General features: G+C 32.1%; 3 protein-coding genes across 3 annotated transcripts; 1 reads left to right on the top strand and 2 right to left on the bottom strand.

The window, feature by feature from the left end:
- Positions 1 to 9,374: 9,374 nt before the first annotated feature.
- LOC11417756 (F-box/kelch-repeat protein At3g23880) lies at positions 9,375 to 15,430 on the bottom strand. Its single transcript, XM_024780816.1, has 4 exons — positions 15,376 to 15,430; positions 13,873 to 13,972; positions 12,226 to 12,376; positions 9,375 to 10,541 (listed from the first exon to the last, which is right to left on the bottom strand). Exons 1-4 carry the CDS (start codon positions 15,428 to 15,430, stop codon positions 9,375 to 9,377), a joined length of 1,473 nt encoding a protein of 490 aa, XP_024636584.1.
- A 2,999-nt stretch (positions 15,431 to 18,429) lies between these two features.
- On the bottom strand, positions 18,430 to 20,554 carry LOC11418336 (prostatic spermine-binding protein). Its single transcript, XM_003609771.4, has 2 exons — positions 19,943 to 20,554; positions 18,430 to 19,034 (listed from the first exon to the last, which is right to left on the bottom strand). The coding sequence occupies exons 1-2, from the start codon at positions 20,297 to 20,299 to the stop codon at positions 18,780 to 18,782; spliced, it is 612 nt and encodes a 203-aa protein (XP_003609819.1). The 5' UTR covers positions 20,300 to 20,554; the 3' UTR covers positions 18,430 to 18,779.
- Positions 20,555 to 25,334: 4,780 nt separating this feature from the next.
- On the top strand, positions 25,335 to 26,299 carry LOC11421865 (cell wall / vacuolar inhibitor of fructosidase 1). Its single transcript, XM_003609768.4, has one exon. It carries the CDS (start codon positions 25,534 to 25,536, stop codon positions 26,080 to 26,082), a length of 549 nt encoding a protein of 182 aa, XP_003609816.1. The 5' UTR covers positions 25,335 to 25,533; the 3' UTR covers positions 26,083 to 26,299.
- The last annotated feature ends 961 nt before the right edge of the window (positions 26,300 to 27,260 follow it).

Below are 27,260 nucleotides of genomic sequence, written 5' to 3'. Positions count from 1 at the left end.
TTTTTCCCTTTTTTTTTTGGTCACCAAATTTTTTTCCCGTTTCTTTTAATTTCCAAAATCAATTTTTTGTTTTTTAAAAATTACATTTACACACGTGGCAAATATTAAATGAAGACACGTCATCAAAATCAGACACATCATCACTAAATTCATGGGGGGCCTCCAAATCAGAAAGGGGGAAAAAGATGGGGTGCAAAATCGCTCGTTTAAAAACATGGGGTGCAAAATCGCACAATTGGCAAAAGATAGGGGTGAAAAGTGCAATTAAGCCTATACGATTATGCAAACTTATACATAGAAAAGGACATGTAGATTGCTAAATTTGAACAAAAAAAAAATAAAAAAAAATAATCTATGCTATTTTTGTTAGATTTATTCATGAATAAAGTGAAGAGGCTTTAAGTTGTGTTAAATTTTATTTTATTTTTGGTAAAGCAGAGGTTCCTCCGTGTGCAATTATATAGACTAATCTTCTCGAGGTAACTGAAATCCATTTAAAAGGTTGATCTCTCTATATAAATGTTTTCCATATGTATCGTGAGGGATAGAACCTGTACCAAATGATTAAGAGGCAAGATATATACTACTTTTGCCACACTATGTTAGTTAATTTGTATTAAATTAAACATGCAGAGAAGTTCTTAGGTGGACACTAACATAACACCTCATATTTAGACACCCAATTAAAACCATGTCATTAAAATAAATTTAAAATAAAAACCGAAAGAAATTGTTTCCTTCTTAATTTAATAATTCTTATCTAGTATAACACACTCATTCATCCATGGAGAAGCAGGGGCTAGTTCAACTCTTAACTTTTGCATTTTTTAATAATTTTTTCATGATAATATAAACAACATATATAAATAAAATTATTTATTAAAATAAATTCAGTGAGAATCGAACTTGTGAACTCCAAACACATTAACTTGATTATCTTTCACTAAGCTATAATGTTTGCTATGTTATATTTTTGCAACTTTGATACATGTATATATATATATAAGTTTATTAGGATACACCCACTAGTTTTTATTAAGGTGTGTTTTAGCAAATATATAATTAAAAAGTTGTTAAACACACCTTCTAAAAAATAAGTGGGTGTATGTTAATAACTCCTATATGCATTTGTTAGAATACACCCACTTATTTTTTAGAAGGTGTGTTTTAGCAAGTTATAACTAAAAAGTATTAAATACACCTTAAGGTATAGCATGATAAAACACTCCTACATAAAAACTAGTGGGTGTATTCTAACAAATCCTATGGATATATGTGTGTTGTGATTATCTATAAATGATTGATGATTTATTATGATTAATACATATGTTTATATTTTTGTAATTTATTTTGCCAAAATTTTTAGTCTTACTTCCTTAAAAAAAAATTGTAGCCCCACTACTAATAATTCAATCCCAGATCCGCCCTTGTGAAAAAGGATGCTTATTCTTGTCTTGCTTATGACTCATAACTCCTACTGCTACAGTGTCTAACACACTGCTATCACAAATCTCATCGGAATATTTATAAACCCAGAGAAAGTGGCAAAAGGAAAGGATGTAACAAGTTAGGATTTAATAGAAAAGAGGGATGAAAAAATAAAATGAAAGGTAAAAAATTAATCCAAACATAGGTTCACTGGTCACTCATTGTTTCTTCTTTTAGTAGTATTTCTTACTGATATATAAGTCTGCAAAATTAGAGAAAAGGACATGTAGATGTGTTAAATATTAACAAAATAAAATCTATATTGTTTTTCTTAATTTCAGGGCCGGATTTTGGGATGTGTAAAGAGCTCAATGGAGTTGGGCCTTCCCAAAGTATGTGCCTCGAAAAAAAATTATAGTCCTGTGGTACTACCACACTAAATTTTTTTTCTTATTCTCTTTCTCTCTGATACCATCCACGCATTCCATCACCATCACTCCATCGGTCTTTCTTTTCTTCTTCCCCGATTTCACAACATAATTCGTGCCCGTGATAATTCCAATCTACTGTCCTAGATGTCTTAAAAAGCAGAAACAGTTGACCATATTTTTAAAGAGTAGTGCAAATTGGTTTGGAATCAATTTTAACTCTATCATGTAACCAATTTATTTTTATTTTTTTTAACTCTATCAGAGTAAAATTTTATTAATTTGTTTTGGCCATATGATTGATCAAATGGAAGCAGATCAGTTAACTATTTCTAATAGCAATCATAGACATCATTTGGATAGCCAGAAACAAAAGTTTTTTAGGATAAAGATACCCTTATCCAAGAATCCATAAATAAGGCTCTGGATAATGCTGTAAATTACTCAGAAGCTTAGGAAAATGAAAATCAAATTAACAGAAACTAGGAGAGAAAATAGAGGAAAAATTAGGGATTTTTGTTATTGTTAGCATTCTGCAAATTCTAGGAGAGAAGTCAATAGGGCTGCGCTCACCTTTTAGCTCAGTCCGCTAGTTAGAATTTAGATATATGGTGATTGCTCTATAGGCCCCTTAGAATGATCAACCTCTGAGATAAGTGATCGGGAGGTGCACTCCGATCCAATAAATAACGGTTGGGTGGTAAATAGTTTTCCATTATGAGAAGAAATTGCTTGTTTCCTCCCTTTTCCCATTTAAAAAGATGAAAATACTTTAGCCAAACAAAAAAATGCATTATTCATTCTCGTCTTATGCGCTACTCTTGTTGCAACTCAATTCAGAATTATCAAACCTAACAATGTCAATCTAATACAACAAACTTGCAAGAAGATTCCAAATTATGCACTTTACATTCATTACAAGAATGCTGGCTGACCTTAAAGCCCCTACTGCAGATGTAATGGTTTATAGCACTAATCATGGTTAATGTAATGAAGACCAAAGCAAACACTGCCTTAAACAAAATCCATAAACTTAGTATGAGTCCTCCTGGTCAAAAGGCTTCCCCACAAGAAGGTACAATATTTAAGTTGTGATAATTTTTTCACACCGTGAATATTTGTTTTATTCATTGAATGTTGTGTAACAAATATGCAGTAATCCATTGTTTGATTTTAATTGAATAAAATAAAATCATTATGAGGAATCAAAGCACAAAATATTCATCTTGAAATGACAAAATACAGAGTGATGAAGAATAAAGGAACTACGCAATATAAATGAAAGTTGCACTATCATAATATTTCCTACTAAAAACGATGTAAAAAAACACTGCCTGTAAATCTAAGGTGGTAGAAAAAACAGAAAAACTTCCAAAACAAGCTTTTTAGTCATCCAAGTATGTTCGCGTAACTTCACTTGATAATGAACAAACATTAGTATTATAGCATGAACCCTATGGTGAAAAAGCATGACTTGTGGATGGTATCGAAGCTAGAATTTGGGAAACATTTACCAGCAGACAGGGTGAGAAGAAAAGTCATTTAAACGAAAATCATTGTACAAAGGATAAAATATTTTCTACTGAAATATCATTTGAACTAGCATTGCACACCCTTCTAAAATTCAAAACACTTGAATGATCATCAATTTGCATGGCCAGTAAAATTTTGACAAAAGAATATGCCTTATATATTTCATTCGTAATCAGATGCTTGGATAGGACCTAATGACTTTTAATTCAAAGGAATCAATGTTACAGAGAAATTCTTATATAGACACTAATTTTAACACCTAATTAAAATCGTATCATCAAAATTAAATTAAAATCAGAAGAAATAAATTGCTTTTTTTATTTTCTGTTAAATTCTTATTTAGTAACAAAACTTCATCCATGCAGGAGGATGCCTATATATTCTGCCTTGCTCATGAGTCACAACTCCTACCTCTGCAGTGTCTAACACACTGCTATCATGAACCTCATCAGAATGGTGGTAATAAATGATTTCGAATGTCTAGCGGTTGAACTAAGATGAGTGCACAACACATGTAAGATGAGTGAGTAGTTATTGATCACACACATTCATCAGGGGGACAAAAGAAAAGGATGTAACAAGTTAGGAATTAATAGAATAATAATAACAAAGTGATGAAAAAATAAAAATGAAAGATGACAAATTAATCAAATTCATAGGTCACTCATTGTTTCTTCTAACACTATACACCAAATTATTTAAGTTTATGCCTTAAAAGAATGTTTCCTCCAGTAGTATTTCTTACTTTATATACGACTCTGCAAACTTATAGGTTTAAGACTTTAACGTAATAATTGTAGCACTATATAGGATCATGGGGTGATTGAGTTTTGATGTTTCTACTGGTCTGAAGTCTTATAAATTCATGTGTAGCTCGTTAATGTGAAATTAATTTTTTCCCTGGTTTGAAACAGAGAAATGACAAGTTCCAAAGTAATACAGTCTTTTCCTTCAAAAATGCATAAACTCATTAGATTAATTTACCATATAAAATTTCAAGCAATGACAACGACATACATTTAGAACTCAATAAAGCTACACATGCATAAATAGCAACGAGTCACACAAACAAAGCTGTCAATATTTCCAATAAGCATATTGCAACTAGTTAACAAATAAACATTTTGTTGAGATATGACTCAAAAATGGATTGTGTGAAAGTGCCAAAACGTGACACGATTTGGGTAACGTGTCACGATTTTGGCATGCCGTGAGCATGTTTTGTGAGTGTCCAATCGTGTTACGATTTTGGGAAAACGTGACATGATTTTCAGCTTGCTGGGCACGTTTTCAGGATAAGGTTGGTTGTACCTTGGGTCGTACGCACCAAACGTGTCACGATTTGGGAAATCATGACACAATTTTGTCCGGATCTGAACACAATATATGCATTCTTTGACCCATTTGTTGGGTAAGCTTGGTGAATCTCATGGAAACCAAAGGAGGGAACTTTTAGGGTTTTAAATACTAAATGTTAAGGGTCTTTGGGTGAGGTTCAAAGCTTCAAGATGTGAATCTTGGAGAACCAAAAGAGGGGGCTCTAATGAAAAGGGTTGGTGCCTTATGGGAAAGATTCATGGGGTTGGGAAACACATGAGTGGAGAGTCTTTTGTGAGCAACTTGGGTGAGTCTTGTGAAACCAAAAGAGAAGATCCTTAGTGAAATCAAAGGCTAAGGGTTGGTTCTCTTTTGGGGGTTAGATTCTAGAGTTGGAAAACAATTGTAAACACCTTGGGAGAGTGAAAATCATGAGTGTCGTGTTCATTTGTGAGATTGAGAAAATGAGTAGAAATTAGGATTGTCTTTGTGAGCTTGTTGAAGCTAATTTCTTGTAACTCATTTGTATCTCTTTGTAAGAACTCATTGATAGTGGATTGGAGAGATCAATCTCTCCTCCAGAGTAGGTCAAGTTGGACCGAACTAGGTGAACATTTCTTGGTGTTGTTATCTTTTCTTTACTCTCTTTATCTTGTTTATTCCTTGCTTTGGATTGTGGTTTTGCTATGCACTTGATTATAGACTAGATCTATATTGTTGTTATTGCTTATGGTGATTTACATTTGGTTATTGGTTGACATTGATACTTGCTCCACACATCATAATTTGTATTAATGTGTAATTTGAGTCCGGAATTCACAACACATTTCATAACATATTGGATCAGCTCATGTCATATACTAACTAATGTTACAAATGAAGTAAAACACACATTAACCTATAAATGCGGACACCCAAGAGTTAATAATAAAATATAAATATAATTATAAATATCAAGAAAATGGTGAAGGAAAATATTTTAAAACCTCATTCTTCATGTTTGAGTCATTTTCATCAACTTGCTCTCTATTAGGCGGGAGTGAAAGCAGAGACTCTGTATGCATGACAATTTGGCATCCATGCTGATAAAAAAAAGTAGGAGCTACACTCTAAGCGCTGTCCTTTATCATTGTACTTCACCAATCCAAGAGTTCCAACAATACCACCACTTTTTGTAGAACACATAGGGTAAAAGCACCAAGTACGAGTGTCATCATTTTGTTTCAAGTTTATCAAATTTATTCCTAGGAATAACATTCCTTGAAATATAAAGATGAGAATTTTATTCCAAGGAATTTAGGAAAAATATGTTTGGTTAGCTTTATAATATTCCTAGGAACCATAAAAATAGGGATTATAATAGGTAAACTATTTATGAATTTATTCCCATCTCCATGGGAACTTTATTCCCACCCTTTTCCTTGGGAAATTTTTTCTATTCCCAGAAACATTTTATACCCGAGAATAAAATTTAGTAAACTTGTAACAAACATAGACATATACATTCCTATCATTTTATTCCCGGAATCAACAATTAACTTAAAACAAACACACCCTTAGTCCACGACGAATGCAATTTGTATTGTTTCATCACCCATATTTCAGTTTTATAACTACCCTCTTGCATAGCCCAAAAACTGAGAAATTCTCCAAATACCCACAAATTACAACATGCAGTTGTGCCCTCAAAATCATCTGGAACGGTTTCCTTTCCATTAAATCAAAGGAAACAATAACTCTTTTTCCTAAATCATTATGATACGCCAACCAATTAATAGACCCGTTAAAAAGAAGCTCAAAAATGTGATCACCATTGGCAGTCATATAAGGGAAGTTAGTACCCTCGTCAACTTCTTTCCATGTATTATCTCTCAAATGAAAAAAACTCCAGATATGACGAATTAATGATTGAGTCATAGGACATCGAAACCACTAAGTAATCAACTGTTGACTTGTCGTAACCAAAACCAAGTAGATGACACAAATCAAATATTTGTAGTTTGGGATTAAAAGGTATTTGTTTGTGAACTCCTGTGGATGGATTCCATAAGGTAAATGTTAGAAGAATATAGAAAACCCTCTACATGAACCTTTAATTTTAACATCAGTAGGGGGAGGCAATGAAATTGAGGTTGCAGAATGATAGCTGATCGATGATTCAAAATCTAGAGAATGAAATATAAGAGGTGCTTCTATCGTGAGCAGAATTCTACGTATTGCTATATTACGTTGAAAGTGCAATTTTGCAAAATTGTGATCAGAGATGAGAGAAAGCCATGACTTAGAAACACACTTGAAACATGCAAGACACTTGACTGATAACCTTAGCAAGATCTCGATTATCAATTCGAGAGGCATATACGGTACCGTCATCGACTTCTTCTCCATGCACCACCTTCCGTAACCCTAAAGCGTTTTGTTCTTGTTGTGAAATTCTAGGGTTTTAGATTTTACAACTGTGTGTGTGAGAGAGAGGCTTAAATATATGAAGGTCACATGCTCCAACACCCTAAAATATTTTTTTAAACTTATTTTTTTTTAACTAGGAGAATCAAAAGTGTATTTAAGCCAAACAAAAAAGGAAAGTACAAAGAGATTGGTGACAAACCGAAACCCTCTTCATTCAAAAAATAAATAAAATACCGAAACCCTTATGGAAAAAAATATGTGAGAAATAAAGGTCAATTCTTCATCAAAAAGGGTACACCAATAAATACCAAATGAACATTCACACACATCAAGAATGCCAACATATGTGTCTTCTTCTATATTTTTTACTAAAAGTCAATTTTCTTTGAAGTAAAATTAAAAAAGAAATTTGTGGAAATGGTTGCTATCCACAATTGTATAAAATTTCGGCATAAGTGTACTTTTGACCTCCTATCTTTTTTAATGATGCGATTTTAACCCCTAAAAATAAAAATAAATGGAGTCCTCTATGTTTTTGCCCCTTTATAATAGCAGTCCTTTTTACTAATTTTGACTAAGTCAACCCCTACGTGGTTAATGGCTATAATGAATTAAAAAAATCAAAAAAGAATTAAACGGTAACACGAAATTAATTTAAGGATAGTAATTCCTTTAGATTTTTGAAAAACAAATATTAAAAAAAAAAAAGTTCAATTGACAGAGACGTTGCAATATGTAGGGTTAGAGCTCGAACTCTAAATTTCTCACTTGCTCAACTTAAAAAAAAAAAAAAAACTTCATTTCATAATTTATTTCACTTCGGAAAATATAAGTTTGGCTATTTTTTGCGCAAGAAGTCAGCATGTTTACTATATACAACTTTAGTTCATGAAACTCGCATCAACATGAACCCGTTAATCAAATCGCACCACGATATCACTTTATTAGTTAGTTCAAAATATTTCAGAAAAATATCTACTTAAAAAGGCATGATTAAATCCTTATATCAAAAAGTTTTTACACAACAAAAAAACTTTTGTCTACCAACAATTTCAGAGTACAAAAAACAATAATGAACAACATCTACCCCACCTAAGAAATGGGTGAAAGATAAAAACCTGAACTGTAAACCTTGTCCTACCACATGTTTTAACCTTGCACTTACCTGATAAAAATAGTAAACCTAATAATACTGCACCATAACAATACAATATAGCAACAAACACTTCCATGAATTACTAGAGTATCACATCTCTGGAATGTTTTAAAAGGACAAATGGTTTTATGTTTGGTAGCTGACCAGTTCTTCAGCAAAGAATGGACCAACTCTATCGTTTAGAGGATCTTACTCTCATGCCATCTTCTCCTCCATTATCGTCATCTGAATCATGTTTGTCTAACCTCTTTCTTTTTGGTTCAACCTCAGCCTTCTCATTCTCATCATCATTGCGAAAGAAAGAGTGACTCATATGCAAAAAGTCATACAGAAAAATTGAATTACATATTACAAATTTACAATAGATTGATAATATAAGTTTAAGCAGCAAAATTGATGCATAAAACTAAAATTTGTACTATCCAAGTCATGGTTTGGAGTTCTGGTAGCAAAACTTTAACTTTCAAAATATAAGTAATCCAAACTATGCCAATAAAGGAATGAGTCCACTATATCGGAGTTCTGGTAGAAAAGGATGTAATTGTAACAAGTTAGGAATCAATAGAATAAAGGGGTGAAAAAAATAAAAATATTAGCTGCCAAATTAACCCAAACATAGGTTCATTTCTTACTGATATGAAACTTGGCAAACTTAAGTAGAGAAAAGAACATCAGGACATGTTGACGTGTTACATACATTTTAACAAAAAAATCTCTCTTGTTTTTCTTAGCTTTTTTCATTGAATTAGGAGCATCGGTTATTTAATGTTGATGTTTCTACTGATCTAAAGTCTTATAAATTCAAGCATTGCTCATTAACTTGAAATTAGTTTTTTTTCTTCCTGGTTTGTAACAGAGAAATGACAAAGACCACTGTTAAGAGTCCACTAAAATTAGAGAACAAAACCTTCTTTTTCCTTCAACATGCATAAATTAACCAGATTAGTTTACCATATAAAACAATTTCAAGCAGTCACAACAACATACATTTAAACATTTCACAACATATTGGATCAGCTTGTGTGGCATACTAGCTTATGTTACAAAAAGCAGTTAAAAAACATATTACCCTAAAATGCAGGAGAGATAAAAATACAATATAATTATAAATATAAATAAAATGGTGAAGGAGAATATTTCAAAACCTTGTTCTTCTTGTTTGTGTCATCTTTTTGAACTTGTTCATGGACAGCGGGGAGTGAAAGTAGAGACTCTGTATACATAGCCACTTTGGATCCAACTGAATTGTTATAGTAGGAGTGGTAGTCTAAGAGTTGTACTTTATCATTATTATATTTCACCAATCCAGAACCACCATCTGTTCCAATAATGTCACCATTCTTTGTAGAGCATATAGGGGAAAATTTAGGAATGACTGCATCAATCTGTAGAATAAGAGTCTTAGTCCAAGATGAATGCAACTTGGAATCTTTCATCACCCACATTTGAAATTTGTTATGGTCCTCCAAAGTCCAAAGACTGAGAAATTCTCCAAATACCCACAAACCACAATCTGAAGTTTGATGGATAAAATCATCCGGAAGAGTAGGCATGTCTAACAGTTTCCTTTCCATCAAATCAAAGGCAACAATGACAAACACCTTTAAATCATAACGAAAAGCCAACCAATAAATAGCCTCATTAAAGAGAACCCCTATTTTCCGATGATCATTAGTAGAAATCATATAAGCGAAGTGAGTATCCTCCATCCCAATTTGTTTCCATGTATTATCTCTCACTGAGAAAAACTCAAAATTTGGTGAAATATCATCCATGGTTGGATCATAGGACAATGAAACAACCAAGTAATCATCTCTTGACCGGTCATAACCAAAACCATATAGATGATCAAAATGATATTCCTTTAGTTTGGTATCAAAAGGAGACAATGGTATCTGTTTATGAAATCTGGTGGATGGATTCCATATGCAGATGTTGGAAGAACAATGCAAAAATATAAAGCCTCTACACGAACCTCTAATATCAGGAGTAAAATAAGATTGAGGAAGTGAAAAATTAAGGTTGAGTGAAGCCCAATGATTGTTAAGCGATGATGACTCAAAATCTATAGATCGAAACTCAAGAGGTGAATGTGATGATATGGATAAAATTCTACGAGTGTGTGATTCGGCAGTAAGTTCAAAATGAGAATTAGCAAAATTGTGATCGGAGATGAGAGAAAACCAAGATTTACAAACGCACTTGAAACGTATAAGATATTTCACGGGCAACCTCACCAAAATTTGAATGATCAATTCGTAATGCAGATACTACATTGTCATCTTCTCCGTCTCCATCTCTGAGACAATGACGTATGGAAAAGGGGATAATAGAAAATGGTCACACCGATGGATTGAAAAGTTCTAGGTAGCTTTTATTTTATGGAAACAAGATTTCATTAAGCAATTAATAGAAGAGTCTAAATAATTAATCGAAAGTGTGATAGAATATGTTAATGTGTGTAAAAACACATCTTTTTTTGTGATGGTTGGGGTTTGAACCCCGAACCTTACATATATTATGTATTGTTCATACCAACTGAATTAAGTTCACGAAGACATAAAAATATATCTTTAATTTAACTTCAAAGGGCAAGAGAATCTCATTAAAGTCACCACCTTTAATTTGGCAAGCGAATCTCAAAGTCCCTCAAAAGGAGCAAAGAGAGCGATTTGTGAATGTATTGCTGAGGGTTTAAGTTTTTTATACTCAATTTGAGCCTTTAGGTTATGTTTGGTTTAGTGCGATGATGAAAAAGTAATTAAATTATCCTCCTTTTACCACATAATATTAGTTTCAAATTCAGCAAAATTTAATTATACAAGTTAAATAATATAGTAATTTGTTTTTTTAGTGAAGATGCTAGCTTTTATATTTAACTAAGCAATATTTAAGTAATTTTCTTAATTTACAAGCCAATGTAGAGGTACATGTGTCATTAAATCCACCTTTAAAATAGTGTAATTAAATCTACATTTGTTCCATTAACTAGCAAGTAGTTAAAATATCCATTTATTTTATCTCACCTGTGTTTATCCGTTAAGTAACCCACATCGTACATGGATTTTATCCTTGAATACCCGTATATATATATATATATATTTTTGTCATCCCTACTTTTGAGGGTATGATTAGGAATGTTTGAAATATTAAAAATAAAAAGACTGAATTGCTCTAGATCAACACTGAATAACTGACAAATACCAAAACGTAACTGAAATTTATCTTCTTCCTTTTAGCTTGCCAATTTCAACCAATCTATAGAAATTAATCTTCTATATTAGTAATTGTTTATTGACATATGATTGTGCCTTAGTTAGTTAGTGTTTGATGTCTGATTCCTGAAGAAGCACAGACGTTGTATAATGGTTAATGAGTGCCATTAAACATGGATAAATGCACACATCGAATGAACTTGAATAAAAAATCTATTCATTATGAGGAATCAAAGCACAAAATATTCATCTTGAAATGACAAAACACAAGAGTGATGAAGAATTAAGGAACTGTGCAATATAAATGAAACTTGCACTATCATAATATTAACTACTAAAAACGATGTAAAAAGACACTGCCTGTAACTTCACTTGATAACGAACGAACAGTAGTATATCATAGCATGAATCTAGTGGTGAAAAAGCATGACTGGTATTGAAGCTAGAATTTGGGAAACATTATCATGCAGACAGGGTGAAAGGAAAGACACAAAGTTGTCAATATTCTCAATAAGCATATTACAAAAGTTAACCAATAAATGTTTCATGACATAATGGATCAGCTTGTGCTGCATACTAAAAAAAAAACAAAACATATGTTATAAATGCAGTCAAACACATATTATCCTACAAATGCAGCTGGTGCTGCATACTAGCATATAATTAAAAATATCAATAAAATAGTGAAGGAGAATATTTCACAACCTGCATTCTTCTTGTTTATGTGATTTTCTTAAACTTGCTCAGCCCCCGCAGGAAGTGAAAGTAGAGACTCTGTATACATGACCACTTGGGATCCATCTGGATCGTCGGAATAAGAGTGATGATCTAACAACTGCCCTTTATAATTGTACTTCACCACATTACCTCCATTTGTTCCAATGATATCACTGTTTTTTGTAAAGTATATAGGGGAAAAGCAAGCGACATCATCAATGTGAATAACAAGAGTTTTAGTCCAAGATGAATGCACTTTGTATTCTTACATCACCCATAATTCAATTGTATCATTCACATAATCAATAGCCGATAAATTAAGAAACTCTCTAAATACCCACAAATCACAATTTATAGGTACATGGACAAAATCACCATCTGGAAGAGGCATCTCTAAAAGGTTCTATTCTTTGCAAGAGAAGACTAATTCTAACACTAATCTTTGATTATTGTCAAACAATTTCAATGCATTGTTCTTCAGATCACTAAACAACCCTTTTGCATAGCAAATACTTTTCCATCCTTCGGTTACAACTATTTTTCCATCCTTCATTTCAACTGCATACTTTCTCATTCCTTCTATTGTTAGTGTTGTGTGATTTTCTAGCTCCACGTTTGTTGTTTTCCTAGTATCAATCTCTTTCACCCATTCTTTATGTCTTGTCATATAATTATAACAACTAGTATCTAAGAACCATCTTTCTAAATTTCAACTCTCATTACTAGTTATTGTCACCATTAAAAGAACATGATATGAATTTGAGTCTTCTTGAGGCCATTTTGCCTCCTCGTCATTATTGACATGCTTACCCTTTCCAAACGAACATTCATATGAATAATGACCATCCTTATCACAGTAAGAACATTAAATCATTTTATTGCCAAATTCTTTCTTTCTTCACATGAATATGAATAATGCCTTACAGTCTTTCTTCTTTGCATTTCTCAGGGTTGTTCTATGTGCCTCCGTTAGATTTGCGCCCAATTATGTGTACCCATTGTGCATGACTTCTAGCACTTGGCGTGCTTGAGACAATGTTTTCATCAATGCGCACCTTCGTTTCCCAATTTCTTCCATCTAGAATTAGAAGATTTGTTGGGAAATTGATATTTCCGCTCATGACTACTGGCAAGCAATTATCTGAGATCACTCAAACTCACTCGCTGGAAAATTGCTATTTCCCCTTACAATCTCTCGATTTGAAAACTAAGCTCTTGATGTCCATTATTTGGCACATTGGTTTCTTGCAATGCAAGTTATGAAACTCACATCAACATGAAAATACAATCAACCAAATCGCATCACAAGGCCGCTTTACTAGTTGATTTTTAAAATATTTCAGAAAATATCTATATAAGAAGGTGTGATAAAAATGCATATTAATAAAAGTTCTACACAAACCAAAAACTTTTGCATAAAACGAAAACGACCGAGCAACAATTTTAGAGTAACACAAATAGTAATGTAATGGGTGGAAGATAAACAAGTCTGTAAAATTTGTCCTACCACAGGTTTTAGCCCACTATTGACTGTGCACTTACCTAATAGAATAATAAATAGTGATAAATGAACTACTAAAGTATCACTTCTCTGGAATGTGTTTTCTGAGGGAAAGGGTGATATGTTAGTTACTAAGTAAAGAATGGACCATGGGTGATATGGTGGAACCTCAGCCTGTCACCTTCATCTTCCTCCACACCATTTTCCACAAGTTCAAAATCACTAGAAGCTTCCTCCTCCTCACAAGGTATTCTGTTCCCAAATCCACCTAAAAACAATTTGTGAAAGAAATAGTAACTAATATGCAGAAAAAATGAATTACGTATTTACAGTAGATTGATAATATAAGTTAAGCAACAAACTGATGCACATAACTAAAACTTAACTTTCAAAATATAAGTAATCCAAACTATGCCAATAAATAAAGGAAAGAGTCTATTATATAATGTACATTGCAAGGGAAAAGGATTTATTTTTCTCTCCAAGTTAAATAATAGTGTATATATTCAAATTCACATTGAGTTTGAGAGAATCATGATGAACCTCCGTAATTTTGGTAGAAGTTACACATTCTAGTTTCAACAAAATCTTGGTGCCAACATAATTTCACTAATCTCACCAATGAGACAATAAGAACCAAACTAAACAAGTATATTAAAATGCAAATGAAGGGATTGTATTAGATCAAACAAATAGTGTATGCTATATAACTAAACAATTCATCATTAATGATATATGAGACAATAAAAACCAATCAAGAAGTAGACCAAAATGTAAAAGGGGTTATAAAATATCCAACAGCGTGTAAATGAGGGAATCATAAAAGATCAAACAAATAGTGTCTACCATATAATCGAGTACATCATTCGTCATATAAAACATACGTTTGATAAAAAAAAAGTACAATGAATAGAGTTAATTTTGGAGTAAATAGTCAATTACCCCCCTGAAATTGTAACTTTCGTCAAAAACCCCCCTGAATTTTGCAAAATGTCAAAAACCCCCCTGAAATTGTCAAGCGTCTGTCAATTACCCCCCTCCGTTAATTTCCTCCATCCAACATGCTGATGTGGCCGTTAACTGCCACGTGGCACTGACACATGGTCAGAAAAGTCATGCCACGTCATAGGGGGGTAATTGACTATATTTTTATTTTTTTTTGAAAAAAATCTGATTTTTTTTTTTTTTTTAAATCTGATTTTTTTAACTTTATGCAAACATCCTCTCCAAATGTAAAACTTATATGCAAATTACACCTTGAATCATAAAACTTTAATGAAACTTATTCTTAATCTATAACAATAAAAAAGAAAAAAAATCACATCTTTAAAATAAAACAATTATAAAAATCACAATTTCAATCACACCATAAAAATTATGCATTGATTTCATGATGCTGAAAACAAGTCTACAACAAAAGTTTAAAATGAAAATGGTCATCAATGATGATATTCATACATCCTAGTTAATGTATTTAAATACATAAACTTAAGTCTGCATTTAACAACTTAAAACTAACATGGAAACAGATATGCATATGCATCAAAATGTTGTGTTTTGAGAGCAAATAATTGCAGATCCTACAGAAGAAAAAAAATTAACAAGGATTTGACCAAGACATATATATAATATATGAAGGTAAATTTGGTAGTTATGGCAAAGTGTAATTACAGCGTGAAGTTAAATTTTCTCCAACAGCAAAAGTGCAATGGCAATAATTTGTCATCATTTCGAGCAACACCCTTAGGCCTTAACAGATAGAGAACTAGTGGTGTGTTCCGTGGGAACCCCTGAAGAAGCATAGTTAGAAATATTCCCAAGCTCTTGGCCAAAAAACAATTCTACCTGAGCCTACACACAACCATCCATTCATGCACCAATAACCTCTCCCCCTTTGTTTTATTTTAAAGATGTGATTTTTTTTCTTTTTTATTGTTATTAGAGATATAGTAAATTATAGATTAAGAATAAGTTTTACTTAACCATTAAAATTTTATGATTCAAGGTGTAATTTGCATATAAGTTTTATATTTGGAGAGGATGTTTGCATATAAGTTATAAATTTGAGGGGATATTTGCTACATAAATTTTAAATTTGAGGGTCGTATTTGCACATAAATGTTTAATTTCAAGGGGTATTTGCATGTTCAGTGGGTGGCACAAATGTTAATTATGAAAAGAAAAAAAAATCAGATTTTTAAAAATAAAAAAAAAAATCAGATTTTTTTCAAAAAAAAAAAAAAATATAGTCAATTACCCCCCTATGACGTGGCATGACTTTTCTGATCATGTGTCAGTGCCACGTGGCAGTTAACGGCCACATCAGCATGTTGGATGGAGGAAATTAACGGAGGGGGGTAATTGACAGACGCTTGACAATTTCAGGGGGGTTTTTGACATTTTGCAAAATTCAGGGGGGTTTTTGACGAAAGTTACAATTTCAGGGGGGTAATTGACTATTTACTCGTTAATTTTGTAAAATTGATTCAAGTTAAAGTGAATTAAACAAATACCCAAGCCTTATCCCACACTAAGGGCATGTTTGGATAAACAACTTATTTGCAGCTTATATCACAAGAGCTTATCATGATGAGCGTTTATGTATAAGCTATTTTTATAGCATAAGATAAAATAATGTTAAATTGTATATGCTATAAGTTGTTTATATAAGCTATATTGGAGAAATTGTGAAAATAAGTTGAAAAAAGCTTATGAAAATTGTCATTAACTGTTTTCATAAGTTCTCTTAAAGAGTCTCATAAAACTTAAGCGGGTAGATAAAACCCAAGCCCAAATAAGCCAATCCAAATAGGCTCTATATAGGGTTGGATACACGGAGCGGATTACGCCATAATGTGTTATCATAAACCATATTTCGATCAAACTCATTAATCTCTAGATCTTTTTAAATAATTTCTCTTATAATTTTTCTAGGACTACCTCTGCATTTAGTGATCTAACTATCCTTCATTAGATCTACTCTCCTTACAATAGAATCTACAAGTCTTCTCTCTACATGCCCAAAACCACCTAAGCCTACTTTCCACCATCTTTTCTACTATAGGTGTTGCCCAAACTCTCTCTAATGCTGTCATTTCCAATCCTATCTCATATAGTCTTACCACACATCCTACACAACATCCTCGTCTCCGCTACGCTTATTATATTTATGTGTTGGTTCTTCACCACTCAACACTCTATTCCATACAACTTCACCGATATTATGACCGGTGGATAAAAAATTTCCTTCAACTTAGAGCAGCATTTTCCCTTCAAAGTGAATTACATACATATGGTTGATTACAAAATAGGCAAAGAGTGAGTTGGCACTACAATTATTTTCTCTTTATGGAAATGGAAACACCAAATCCTAACTTGAGTTGAAATATTGAAAACACGAAATATATCAATCAAAATCGACGTATATTCATAAACTCACTTTTTACCTCACAAAAATAAAAACCGTAAACATAGTATAACCAAATAAAACATATGAACTAAAGTCTGAACTCTCTTAGCATGTTGGGTACTAACCGAACTCATGCTAATAATTCTGAACATGAAATCCTAGTAGACAGTAACATAACACCTCATGTTTAGACACCCAATTAAAACAATGTCATTAAAATAAATTTAAAATGAAAATCAAAAGAAACAAATTGTTTCCTCTTAATTTGATAATTCTTATCTAGTATAAAACACTCATTCATCCATGGAGGAGCGGGGGCGGATCTGAGTGTGGCTATTGCCACACCAGCCCAACCCATATTTTTTTTATACAAAGCATAATTATATAATATATATGTTCTATTTTAAAACATGATATGACATAATTCTTTGGGTTAGTGGCGCGATATTTGTGATTGTGCTTGTTGGTTGTTAGTTACTTAACTTTTGCGTTTTTTTAATAATTTTTTCATTATAATATAAACAACATACATAACTAAATTTACTTGTAAAAATAAACTCAATGAGAATCATAACTTATGAACTCCAAACACATTGACTTGATTATCTTCCACTAAACTATAATGCTTGCTATGTTATTTTTTTGCAACTTTGATATATATATATATATATATATATATATATATATATATATATATATATATATAAATGTGTGTGTGCGCGCGCCCGTTTGCGTGCATGCTCGCTCTATATAAATATACATTAAGATTTTGCAACTTACGTTGTGCATTATCTATGAATGATTGATGATTTATTATGATTAATACATATGTTGCTATTTTTGTAATTTATTTTGCCAAAATTTTTAGTCTTACTTCCTTAAAAAAAAAAAAAAATTGTAGCCCCACTAATAATTCAATTTCAGATCCGCCCCTGCGTCCAGCCAATCGAGGCAATTTTTTCTTTTAAAAAACCTAGTGCGACTTGGAACAACGATAAACTATATCAAAGTTAACGCCTGGTAATTTTTTGTAACTTTTAAAGAACCTAGTGGAAAAGATCACAGAAATTAAGTGCCTGAACTTACCCCTCAATATATCAAATATTATTACCAGTTTACAGCCTTTTATCACAACTATAGTAGTTTCTCTAAATGCATCATTCTCCTTCCTTTTATACTAACTGTATGTTTGGTTCAACCTTTGGTTTTATACTAATTGTATGTTTGGTTCAACCTTTGGAGGAGTAAACATACTGATATTTTTCTCAACTATATATCATTTTTAAAATGTTTCAAAAATTATCTGCATAATCAGGTGTCATTAAATGCATATATAAAAATAGTTATACACAGTCAAAAACTTTTGTATAAAACAAAAGAGGTTTACCAACATTTTCATAGCAGCAGAAATAGTAATGAACAACATCTACCATCCTATTCCTAGGGAGTGGGTGAAAGATAAAAATCAAGTTTGTAAAATTTGTCCTACAACATGATTTAGCCAACTATTGACTATGCACTTGCCTGATAAATATAGTAATAAACCTAATAATCCTGCACCATAACAAATACAATATATAGCAACAAACATTTCCATGAACTGGTGTATCCCTTCTCTGAAATGTGTTGATAGTCGACAAGTTCTCCAACAAAGAATGGACTAACTCTATCGTTTAGAGGGTCTTACATCATCCTCTCCTCCATCATCGTCATCGGAATCATCTTTGTCTGACCTCTTTCTTTTGGGTGGAACCTCAGCCTTCTCACCATCATCATCACTCCCACCTTCATCTTCCTCACCTTCGTCTTCCTCCACTTCATCTTCATCCACACCATTTTCCACAGGTTCAAAATCACTAGATGCTTCCTCCTCCTCAGCAGCACCTAGAGGACGGACAAGGTACTCTGTTCCCAAATCCTCCTAAAAAAAGTTTGTGTAAGAAGGACATACAGAAAAATTGAAATATAATTTACAGTAACTTGATGATATAATAGTTAAGCAACAAAATTGATTCAGATATGTGTTGGATAATCTTATAGCATAACTAAACTTCCAAAATCAAGTAATCCAAACTATCCCAATATTAGCAACTGTTAGCATCATAGAGGAAATAAGAACCAACCAATGTGCAAAACAAAATTTTAAAAAAGGAATTATAAAAGATCAAACAAATAGTGTGTGTGTACTTGATAATAACTGATTTTGTAAAAGTAATTTGAGTTAAAAGTGGACTGATTGTAATAGGATTTACTTAAAATTACAAAATAGGTAAAGTGAATTGACACTGAATAATTTTTCTTCATAGACATGGAAAAGTCAAATTCTAAATTTGAGTCAAAAGAAATTCTATTGCCAGAAATATCAAATAACAATAAAAATCGATTACATATTTATAAACTCGCTCTAACCTCTCACAAAAATTGAAATCTATATATTAGCAAAAAATAACTAAATTGAAATCTATAAACATAAACATAAACAAATTACACAAATCAAACATATGAAATTCCAGAAGAAAAAAAATACATATGAACAGAATCTAGAACTCTCCTATATCACAATTCACAAACAACTGGTCTCGATTGATGACAGATCCATAGGAAAAAAAATCAAGATTCACATGTTTTGGCAATGATACCCTAACTTAAATCAGCTTTTCTAAATCAGAAAATTAAAATCAAACAAATAAACCCTAACTTCGAACATATTTTCAAAATTAGAAATCATAACCAAATTCAAAGAAGAATCGAACAAATCAAGAAAAATTAACGAACAAGAGTGAGAAAAAAAAAATCCAGAAACCAGATTTACAAATATTAGTTATCTACCTGTTCCTCTTCCTCGTTCTCCTCCTCATCATCGTTGTCGTCGTCTTCATCGTCATCCTCATCATTGTCACTGTCATCATCATCATCATCAGGATCACCACCACGTGCACCTTCAGCTGCTCCACCTTCTTCATCTTCATCCTCCTCATCGTCATCTCCACCGCCAGTACCTTCATCTTCATCATCCTCATCCTCCTCATTGTCTTCATCATCATCCTCATCACCTTCATCATCTTCACTGTCTTCTCCATCAACTACTTCTTCAATAGACTCAATTTCTTCATCATCCTCACTCAAAACGATAACCTCGCTTTCCTCCACTTGCTTCTTCAAATTCAATTCCTCTGTTAACTTCATCTTCCAAATCCTTCAAACCTTTCTAAACTGAAGCAAAAACTTTCTGTAAGATTTCGAAATTCGAATTCGGTGTTGAAATCGAGCAAGGAAGAATAGAGAAAACAGCGCCTCTTCTCTTCGCTAACACAGTAGCTCTGAAACAGATCTGAACCGTTGAAACGAGAATTCACGCGGATCGATGACGTGGAAATGTATCGGACGATTGATATGCAAGGTTTTGTGTTTCAACGATAGTGTGGTTCAGCGTTGCGGCTGGCTCTGTATTTTCGTAGTCACGTGTGTCACGTGCATCTAGAGTTAGGGTATTAGGGTTTTGCTGTTACTTCATCGAATATTCCAATATTTGATTCTGTTACTAAATTTAGGTTTTCTTGATTGAAAAGTTAAAAAATTTGAAAGAAAAATAAATTTATTTATTTGAATTTTAAAATGAGGTAATTAGTAATTAGATGTTTTTTCTTAAAAGAAAAAGTAATTAGATATTTTTTTCTCTCAAAAGAAACACAGTTAGATATTTTTACCTCAGGTAACGTCATACCAAGTTTTTTTAATAAAGAGTAAAAACTCGTTTTGGTCTATGAAAAAAAATTATGGAGAAGTGCAGTGTACGATTCGAACATCGTTCCTTACATATAATAATATGTAATATTTCTACCAACTAAATTAAGATTATGGGATATAAAAATGTAACTTTTAATCCTAAAAAAAATAAACAGGACATTTGGTCCTTAATTAAACCTTCTATGATTTTTTTTTTTTTTGGAAGGAATTAAACCTTCTATGATTATATTTTGTATTCGTTTTAATTAGGTAATAATTGTCTTCCCAAACTTTTATATTGTTATCATTCATTTTTCTTATTTTTTTTTGTCAGGTAACCTAGTGACTAAAATTCATCTTATAAGATGAATAAGTGGGATGTTTGGAGTTCGAACCATGACCCCTGCATATAATAATGCATTGTCCTACCAACTGAGCTATGCTCACGGGACTTATCATTCATTACTCTCTCTATAATAAACAACCTTTCTTGAAAATCCAGGTAGCATGGTAGATACTCCACCGGGTGTAGCTAAGAATATTGTCTATTTTGGTTCACAAAAATGGGTAGGGTTTGATACAGGTGGCATTTCACATGGGGGACACTTGAAAATCTTTCCACCATGGAAAAGTTATTTTTTAATCATCAGATTAAATGAAGTACATAATTTTATCATAGACACTCAACACACTATCTCTCATCACTCTTCTCTTTCATCCATCCCCACTCATCCACCATCTGCAACACATCTAATCCACCTTCCCAAATCTCCTTCTTCCCTTCCCAATTGCATCTTTTGTTCAGAAGAAATTGTGTTCATAGATCCAAAACAAAATACAAATTCTATTTCAATCTCATATTCAATCTAAACACAACAACAATATTGTTTCATATATTCAAACCCATTCCTCAAAATCTGAAGAAATTTAAGATTTAAGATTTCGTAATATAGATCCATTAATTCGTGTTGGGATAACATCATTTTATATTTGAAATGTTTTCGTTTTTTGAATTTAAGTTCAGCTAGTTCTGTACAATGTGAGTCTAACATTGCCACCAAGATTGAGTTTATTTGAACCATTGAAGAAGATGAAAAAGATAGAAAGAGAATGGAGAAAGTGAAGACGAGCAACTTGATGTTTTTTTTTAAGAAGAAGAACAACTTGATGTTGTTGACGCCATAGATGTAGCAATCCAGCCATGTCCATAGATTGTGATGTTGTTGTTGGGGATGGAGGAAAGAGAAGAGTGGTGAGAGATAGTGTGTTGAGTGTTTATGATAAAACTATGTACTTCATTTAATCTGATGGTTAAAAATAACTTTTCCATGGTGGGAAGATTTTCAAGTGTCTCATGTGAAATACCACCTGCCTACTTGCTTACAAAAAAGAGCTTCAATGAAGAAAGACTCCCACTTATACAAGTTTATTCTCCTTTGCTAGTTACTGCACCAAAAATTACATATTAACCTTTCAAGCTACTCTCAAAGAAAAAAAAAACTTTCAAGCTCATGTGCCTCTAGGCAAAAGGAAACAACTCATAAGACAAATATTGAGGCACAAGTTTTACAAGAGTACTACAACCGCATAAGACATACGCATAATCACCGTAACGGGCTACGTTAAAAGAAGGTTAAGTTAACGATTTATTTTTTTGTGCTGGTCAGGGTTCGAACCCTAGACCTTGCATATATTAAGCATTGTCCATACCAACCGAGCCAAGCCCACGAGGATAAGGTTAAATTAACGTTTTGAAAGCATAAATGACCTACTTGAGACAGAACATAAAAAAAGTAAATAAAATTAATTGAATTTAAGTGTGAGGTAATTGATATTTAGATATTCATTGATCTTCTAAATAAATTTTAATGATGAATGTAGTTTATATTTGTTTGTATTAATCATATGGTTTCTATAGGTCATAGCAATTCGAAACTCAGTTGAGAAATAAAATCTGTTTAAGAATTATTTCACTCAAAACTCAAACTAAAATTTTATTCATTTATTTTCTAAATAAATTTTCATGAAGAAAATATACTAGTTTATACTTTTTATTTAAAATAAACTTATTTTTTAAAACCTTACTTCTATTTAGGGATGAGAATAAACTTATTTCATTCATTCTATTGAAATGATTGCATTTTTTATAAAAAATTTATTACTATCAAATATTTTTTAAATTAGAGATTGATAATAAGTTAAAAAAATATATGAAATCGCCAAAGAGTTTTAACTTTACTTTCAAAATAATACATTTATAAGTAAAATTAAAGTTGTTTGGCGCCAAGAAAAGTTAAAGGTCCTTCTCCTTTAAAGGTCTTTCTCCTATTCATACTCCTATATTGATTTTTTGGCACCAAGAAATGATTATAAGAGTAGGAATAGGTGAATGACATTTGATTGTCTTAAATACTCCCTCTGTAACAAAAAGGAAAATTAATACTTCCTCTTTAACAAAATATAAGCAAAATTTGATATACTTGGTTTAAAATTGTAAGCAAAATTTGATATATTGTTTAAAATTTGATCTAAATACATGAACTTTCGTTTATCCACTTGTGCTTAAGCAAATGTAATCACTTTTACTTTTTTATTGATCACATTTCTAAAGTAATCCTTATCTAATATAAGTTTTATTTTATAACGACCTTTTATTTCCATTGATCAGGTTCTGTAAATGAGATTTGGAGAATGCATTTATTTTATATTGTCTCTATCATAATAATTCACTTCAAGAAGTTCACTTATGTTAGGAGAGTGGGATGAGAGTGTTTTGGTTTGGGACTTAAGGTGGAGGAGGCCTTTCTTTGTCTGGGAAACTAATCTCCTCAATGATTTACTCTTGGTTGATGAGAGGCAGGCTCGGGTGGAAAGGGGTGATGTGTGGTCCTGGGCTCATAGTATTAATGTGTCGTCTGTGCACTTGTTCCTTGAGTGTCCCGTGATCTTTCCGGTATGGTATCAGGTGGCTAGGTGGTTGGGTTGGGAGTTTGTGATTCCCCAAGGTCTAGCACAACAGTTCATGTCTTTTACGGGCTTAGGAGGGGGAAGAGAGTTAGGTTAGGTTTGCTCCTGGTTTGGCATGCTGTTATTTGGACCATCTGGACGTCCCGTAATGACCTTATCTTTTCTGGTGGCGCCCTCAGAGAGGAGTCTGTGATGGATCAGGCTAAACTCTTAGCTTGGAAGTGGTTCCTGGCTAAGTGTCCTGCTAGTTCTTGCTTTTTCCATGAGTGGGAGGTGCAACCTGTCCTTTGTTGGCAGCGGTAGGGAGTTGGGTTTTTTTTTCCTGGGTTTGCAGGGGGGTAGTTCACTGCCTCATCCTTTTCGGCCTGGCTTCTTAGGATCCCCCTTTTTTTCTTTTGTCCTTGCTGTGTTTGCTTGTGTTGGGGTCGTTTCCTTTGGGTGTGGCTCGTTTTTATTTAGTCTTCTCCCACCTGGTTTTTGGTGGGCTAGGGTGTTTTCCTTGGGGGTTGTTCTGCAGGTTTTGTGAGCGCCCCCGGGATTTCGGTGGTGATTATTGTACAGTTACTTTAACCTTTTATATATATATTTTGCCATTCAAAAAAAAAAAAAAATCTCATTAATAAAGAAAAATAAACACAATCATGTGAGTATAACTCCCTTGATATGAGCAATGCATTGCAATATATAGATGTTAAAGTTTAAACTTCAATTTTTTAAGTTATTTATCTTAAAACAGTGGAATTCTAGGAATTAATCTATTGAATGAAAAAAGTGAAATGAACACAAATACAAATAAATATTATTTTTCAAAAAGTAAACAGAAATTTGGTACTTTTTGTTCAAAATTTGTTTGGTACTTGTTATTATTTTAAAATAACAAGAAAGATATTTCAAGACCCTCTCTTAGAACGGTGGGTCTTTAAGTACATAAAGCAAGCTTCGATGATAATGATAATAATTTCAAAACAAGAAAACGGGTTTACCTACCATTAAAAGAGCAAGTGTGAGATGCAACTTACGTGCTTCAAAATTTGGAACTACTTTTTGTTCCTAAATAGTACAAGTCTAGTTATCTCAGATCTCTTACTTAAAATCTCAGATTTGAGCCTTGCAAGCAGAAAAATATGGTAAAAAAAAAAAGACCTTATTAAAAGTGATCAACTAATTAAATTCTTTGGTAAAAATTAGTGAATATTTTATACCAATAATATGATTATTAAAAAGATACGAGTATAGTTTCAAATTATTAGATAGTAGATACATGTAAAAAGATATTAGATACCGTTAGTGACTAACATTCGATGAGATTTAATCTCATATCGGATATATAATTTTTTTGAAAAGAGTTTATAAAGAAGATACACTCATCACCGTACAAGTTGTATTGTAAAGATGAGTTAGGCCTTGATACTCATCACAATCAAACCACTAACTATGTTGTAAGACGGGGATGTACCAAGTATTTTTTCTTTTTGACCAAATGGGATATACAAAGCAGCTTTATAATTTTTTACACACTCAATCATATATAAAGCAAAATACGGTTCAATATGGTAGATATCGTATAATATAATAAGGGATATGAATCCTAAAAGATGACATGTAATTCTACATTTTTTTTAAGAAAAGTTGTACTTTAATATTTTTTAGACAACAATCAACCTCTAATAACTTTTTCCTACCCCTATAAAATGGCCTAGCACATTATTTCTAGCTACAAATTAACAATGACAAATTTTAAGCCTCTAACTCTTTGCTTATTCCTTCAAGCTATTGTTATCATAATTTCATTACCAACAATCCAAAGCAGAAGTACTAATTTCCCTTCAAAGGATGAAAAACTATCACTCATAGAAAACACTTGCAAAAAAACACCAAATTACAATGTTTGTTTTCAGTCTTTGAAAGCATATTCTGGTACCTCTGCTGGTGATGTAACAGGGCTAGCACAAATCATGGTGAAAGTGATGAAAGCAAAAGCAAACGATGGATTAAATAAGATCCACCAGCTACAAAGGTTGGGAAATGGAGCTAGGAAAGCTTTGAGTTCTTGTGGTGACAAATATAGAGCAATTTTGATAGCTGATATACCTCAAGCTATTGAAGCTTTGGAGAAAGGGGATCCTAAGTTTGCAGAAGATGGTGCAAATGATGCTGCTAATGAGGCTACTTATTGTGAGAGTGAGTTCAATGGGAAATCTCCACTCACAAAACAGAATAATGCTATGCATGATGTTTCAGCTGTTACATCATCTATTGTTAGACAATTACTCTAGATATTTGTTTGCTTAAATCCTTAAACCTATTTATGCTTCTATTAGTTAATAATTATATGTTGTCTATGGAATATTATATTGTAGTAATAATTATGTAAATGTCTTCTAATCTAATGCATTTAGAGCTTCTCCAATGGAAAGAGGGCTTGTTTAAACTTTAAACGAGTGTCTATTTGGGAAAGTATCTTGTATAATAATGGTCCCTCTTTTCCTCGTATTAGTGTTTTTTTACATGGAATGGAATAAATAAATTAGTGTTGAAATATAAGGATCTAGAGTTATTTGTGAGATTCATATATTTTTTTGAGACTTTGAAATGAAGAGATATGTTTATTAGATATGCAATTAAAAATATAAAATGAAGCATATGTACATTCGAGAATCATTTAAAACACAATTAAAAATAGTTTTATTGGAGATGGTCTTAGGAGTTTCTGGTTGAAACTAAGTCTGAACTACAAAATATAATTTTGGACTTGACGTGTAATATCTTTGTTTTCAATGTCAAATAAACCACAATGTTATATTCATCATAAATTTGTAAAAACTACACTTTATAACTTCAACAAAATCACATTACCACAAAAAAAAAAAAAATGCTAACAACACTCACCTTTTATTGCATAAAATCAATGTATATCTCACCACTTTGTGTAGGTTCAATTTTCAAAATGTAGACGTACAATAATTTAAATCAATAAGAAAGTGAATATTAATTAGAGAGAGTGTTGCTAGTATTCCATTCCTCTTACCACAGATCTATTATCATACAAAAAATGCACATAAATGTTAAATGTAAAATTCAATCCTCTACTGATATTTGTAAAAGGATTTAAATTTGTGTTTGGTTTCCAAACATATTTCATTTTTATTTCTTTATTTTAGAAACATGACATTTAGGTATTATTTTTTTATATCTCAGTTAAACTGAGAGATACATATAACATGTTTGAGCGATTTTAATGAAACTGATTTTATAACAAAAAAATTATATATTTGTTTACCATGCTATAGTAGCGAAGATTCCACCACGATTTAACAATGACTAATCTATGTAGAGAACATGTGTGTTCTTTCCTTTCAACTGAATTTTCTCAACACGATTATAAATTAAACTCGTAACCACTTGCTTAAAAGGTCAACACCGTAGATCAATCTATTGTTGGTTTATTGGTGTA

The sequence above is a fragment of the Medicago truncatula genome, chromosome 4 (genome assembly GCF_003473485.1).
Source record: "Medicago truncatula cultivar Jemalong A17 chromosome 4, MtrunA17r5.0-ANR, whole genome shotgun sequence".
Classification (NCBI taxonomy): domain Eukaryota; kingdom Viridiplantae; phylum Streptophyta; class Magnoliopsida; order Fabales; family Fabaceae; genus Medicago; species Medicago truncatula.
Note: the sequence above shows the minus strand (reverse complement) of the source record. Positions and strands in the feature narration are given on the sequence as shown.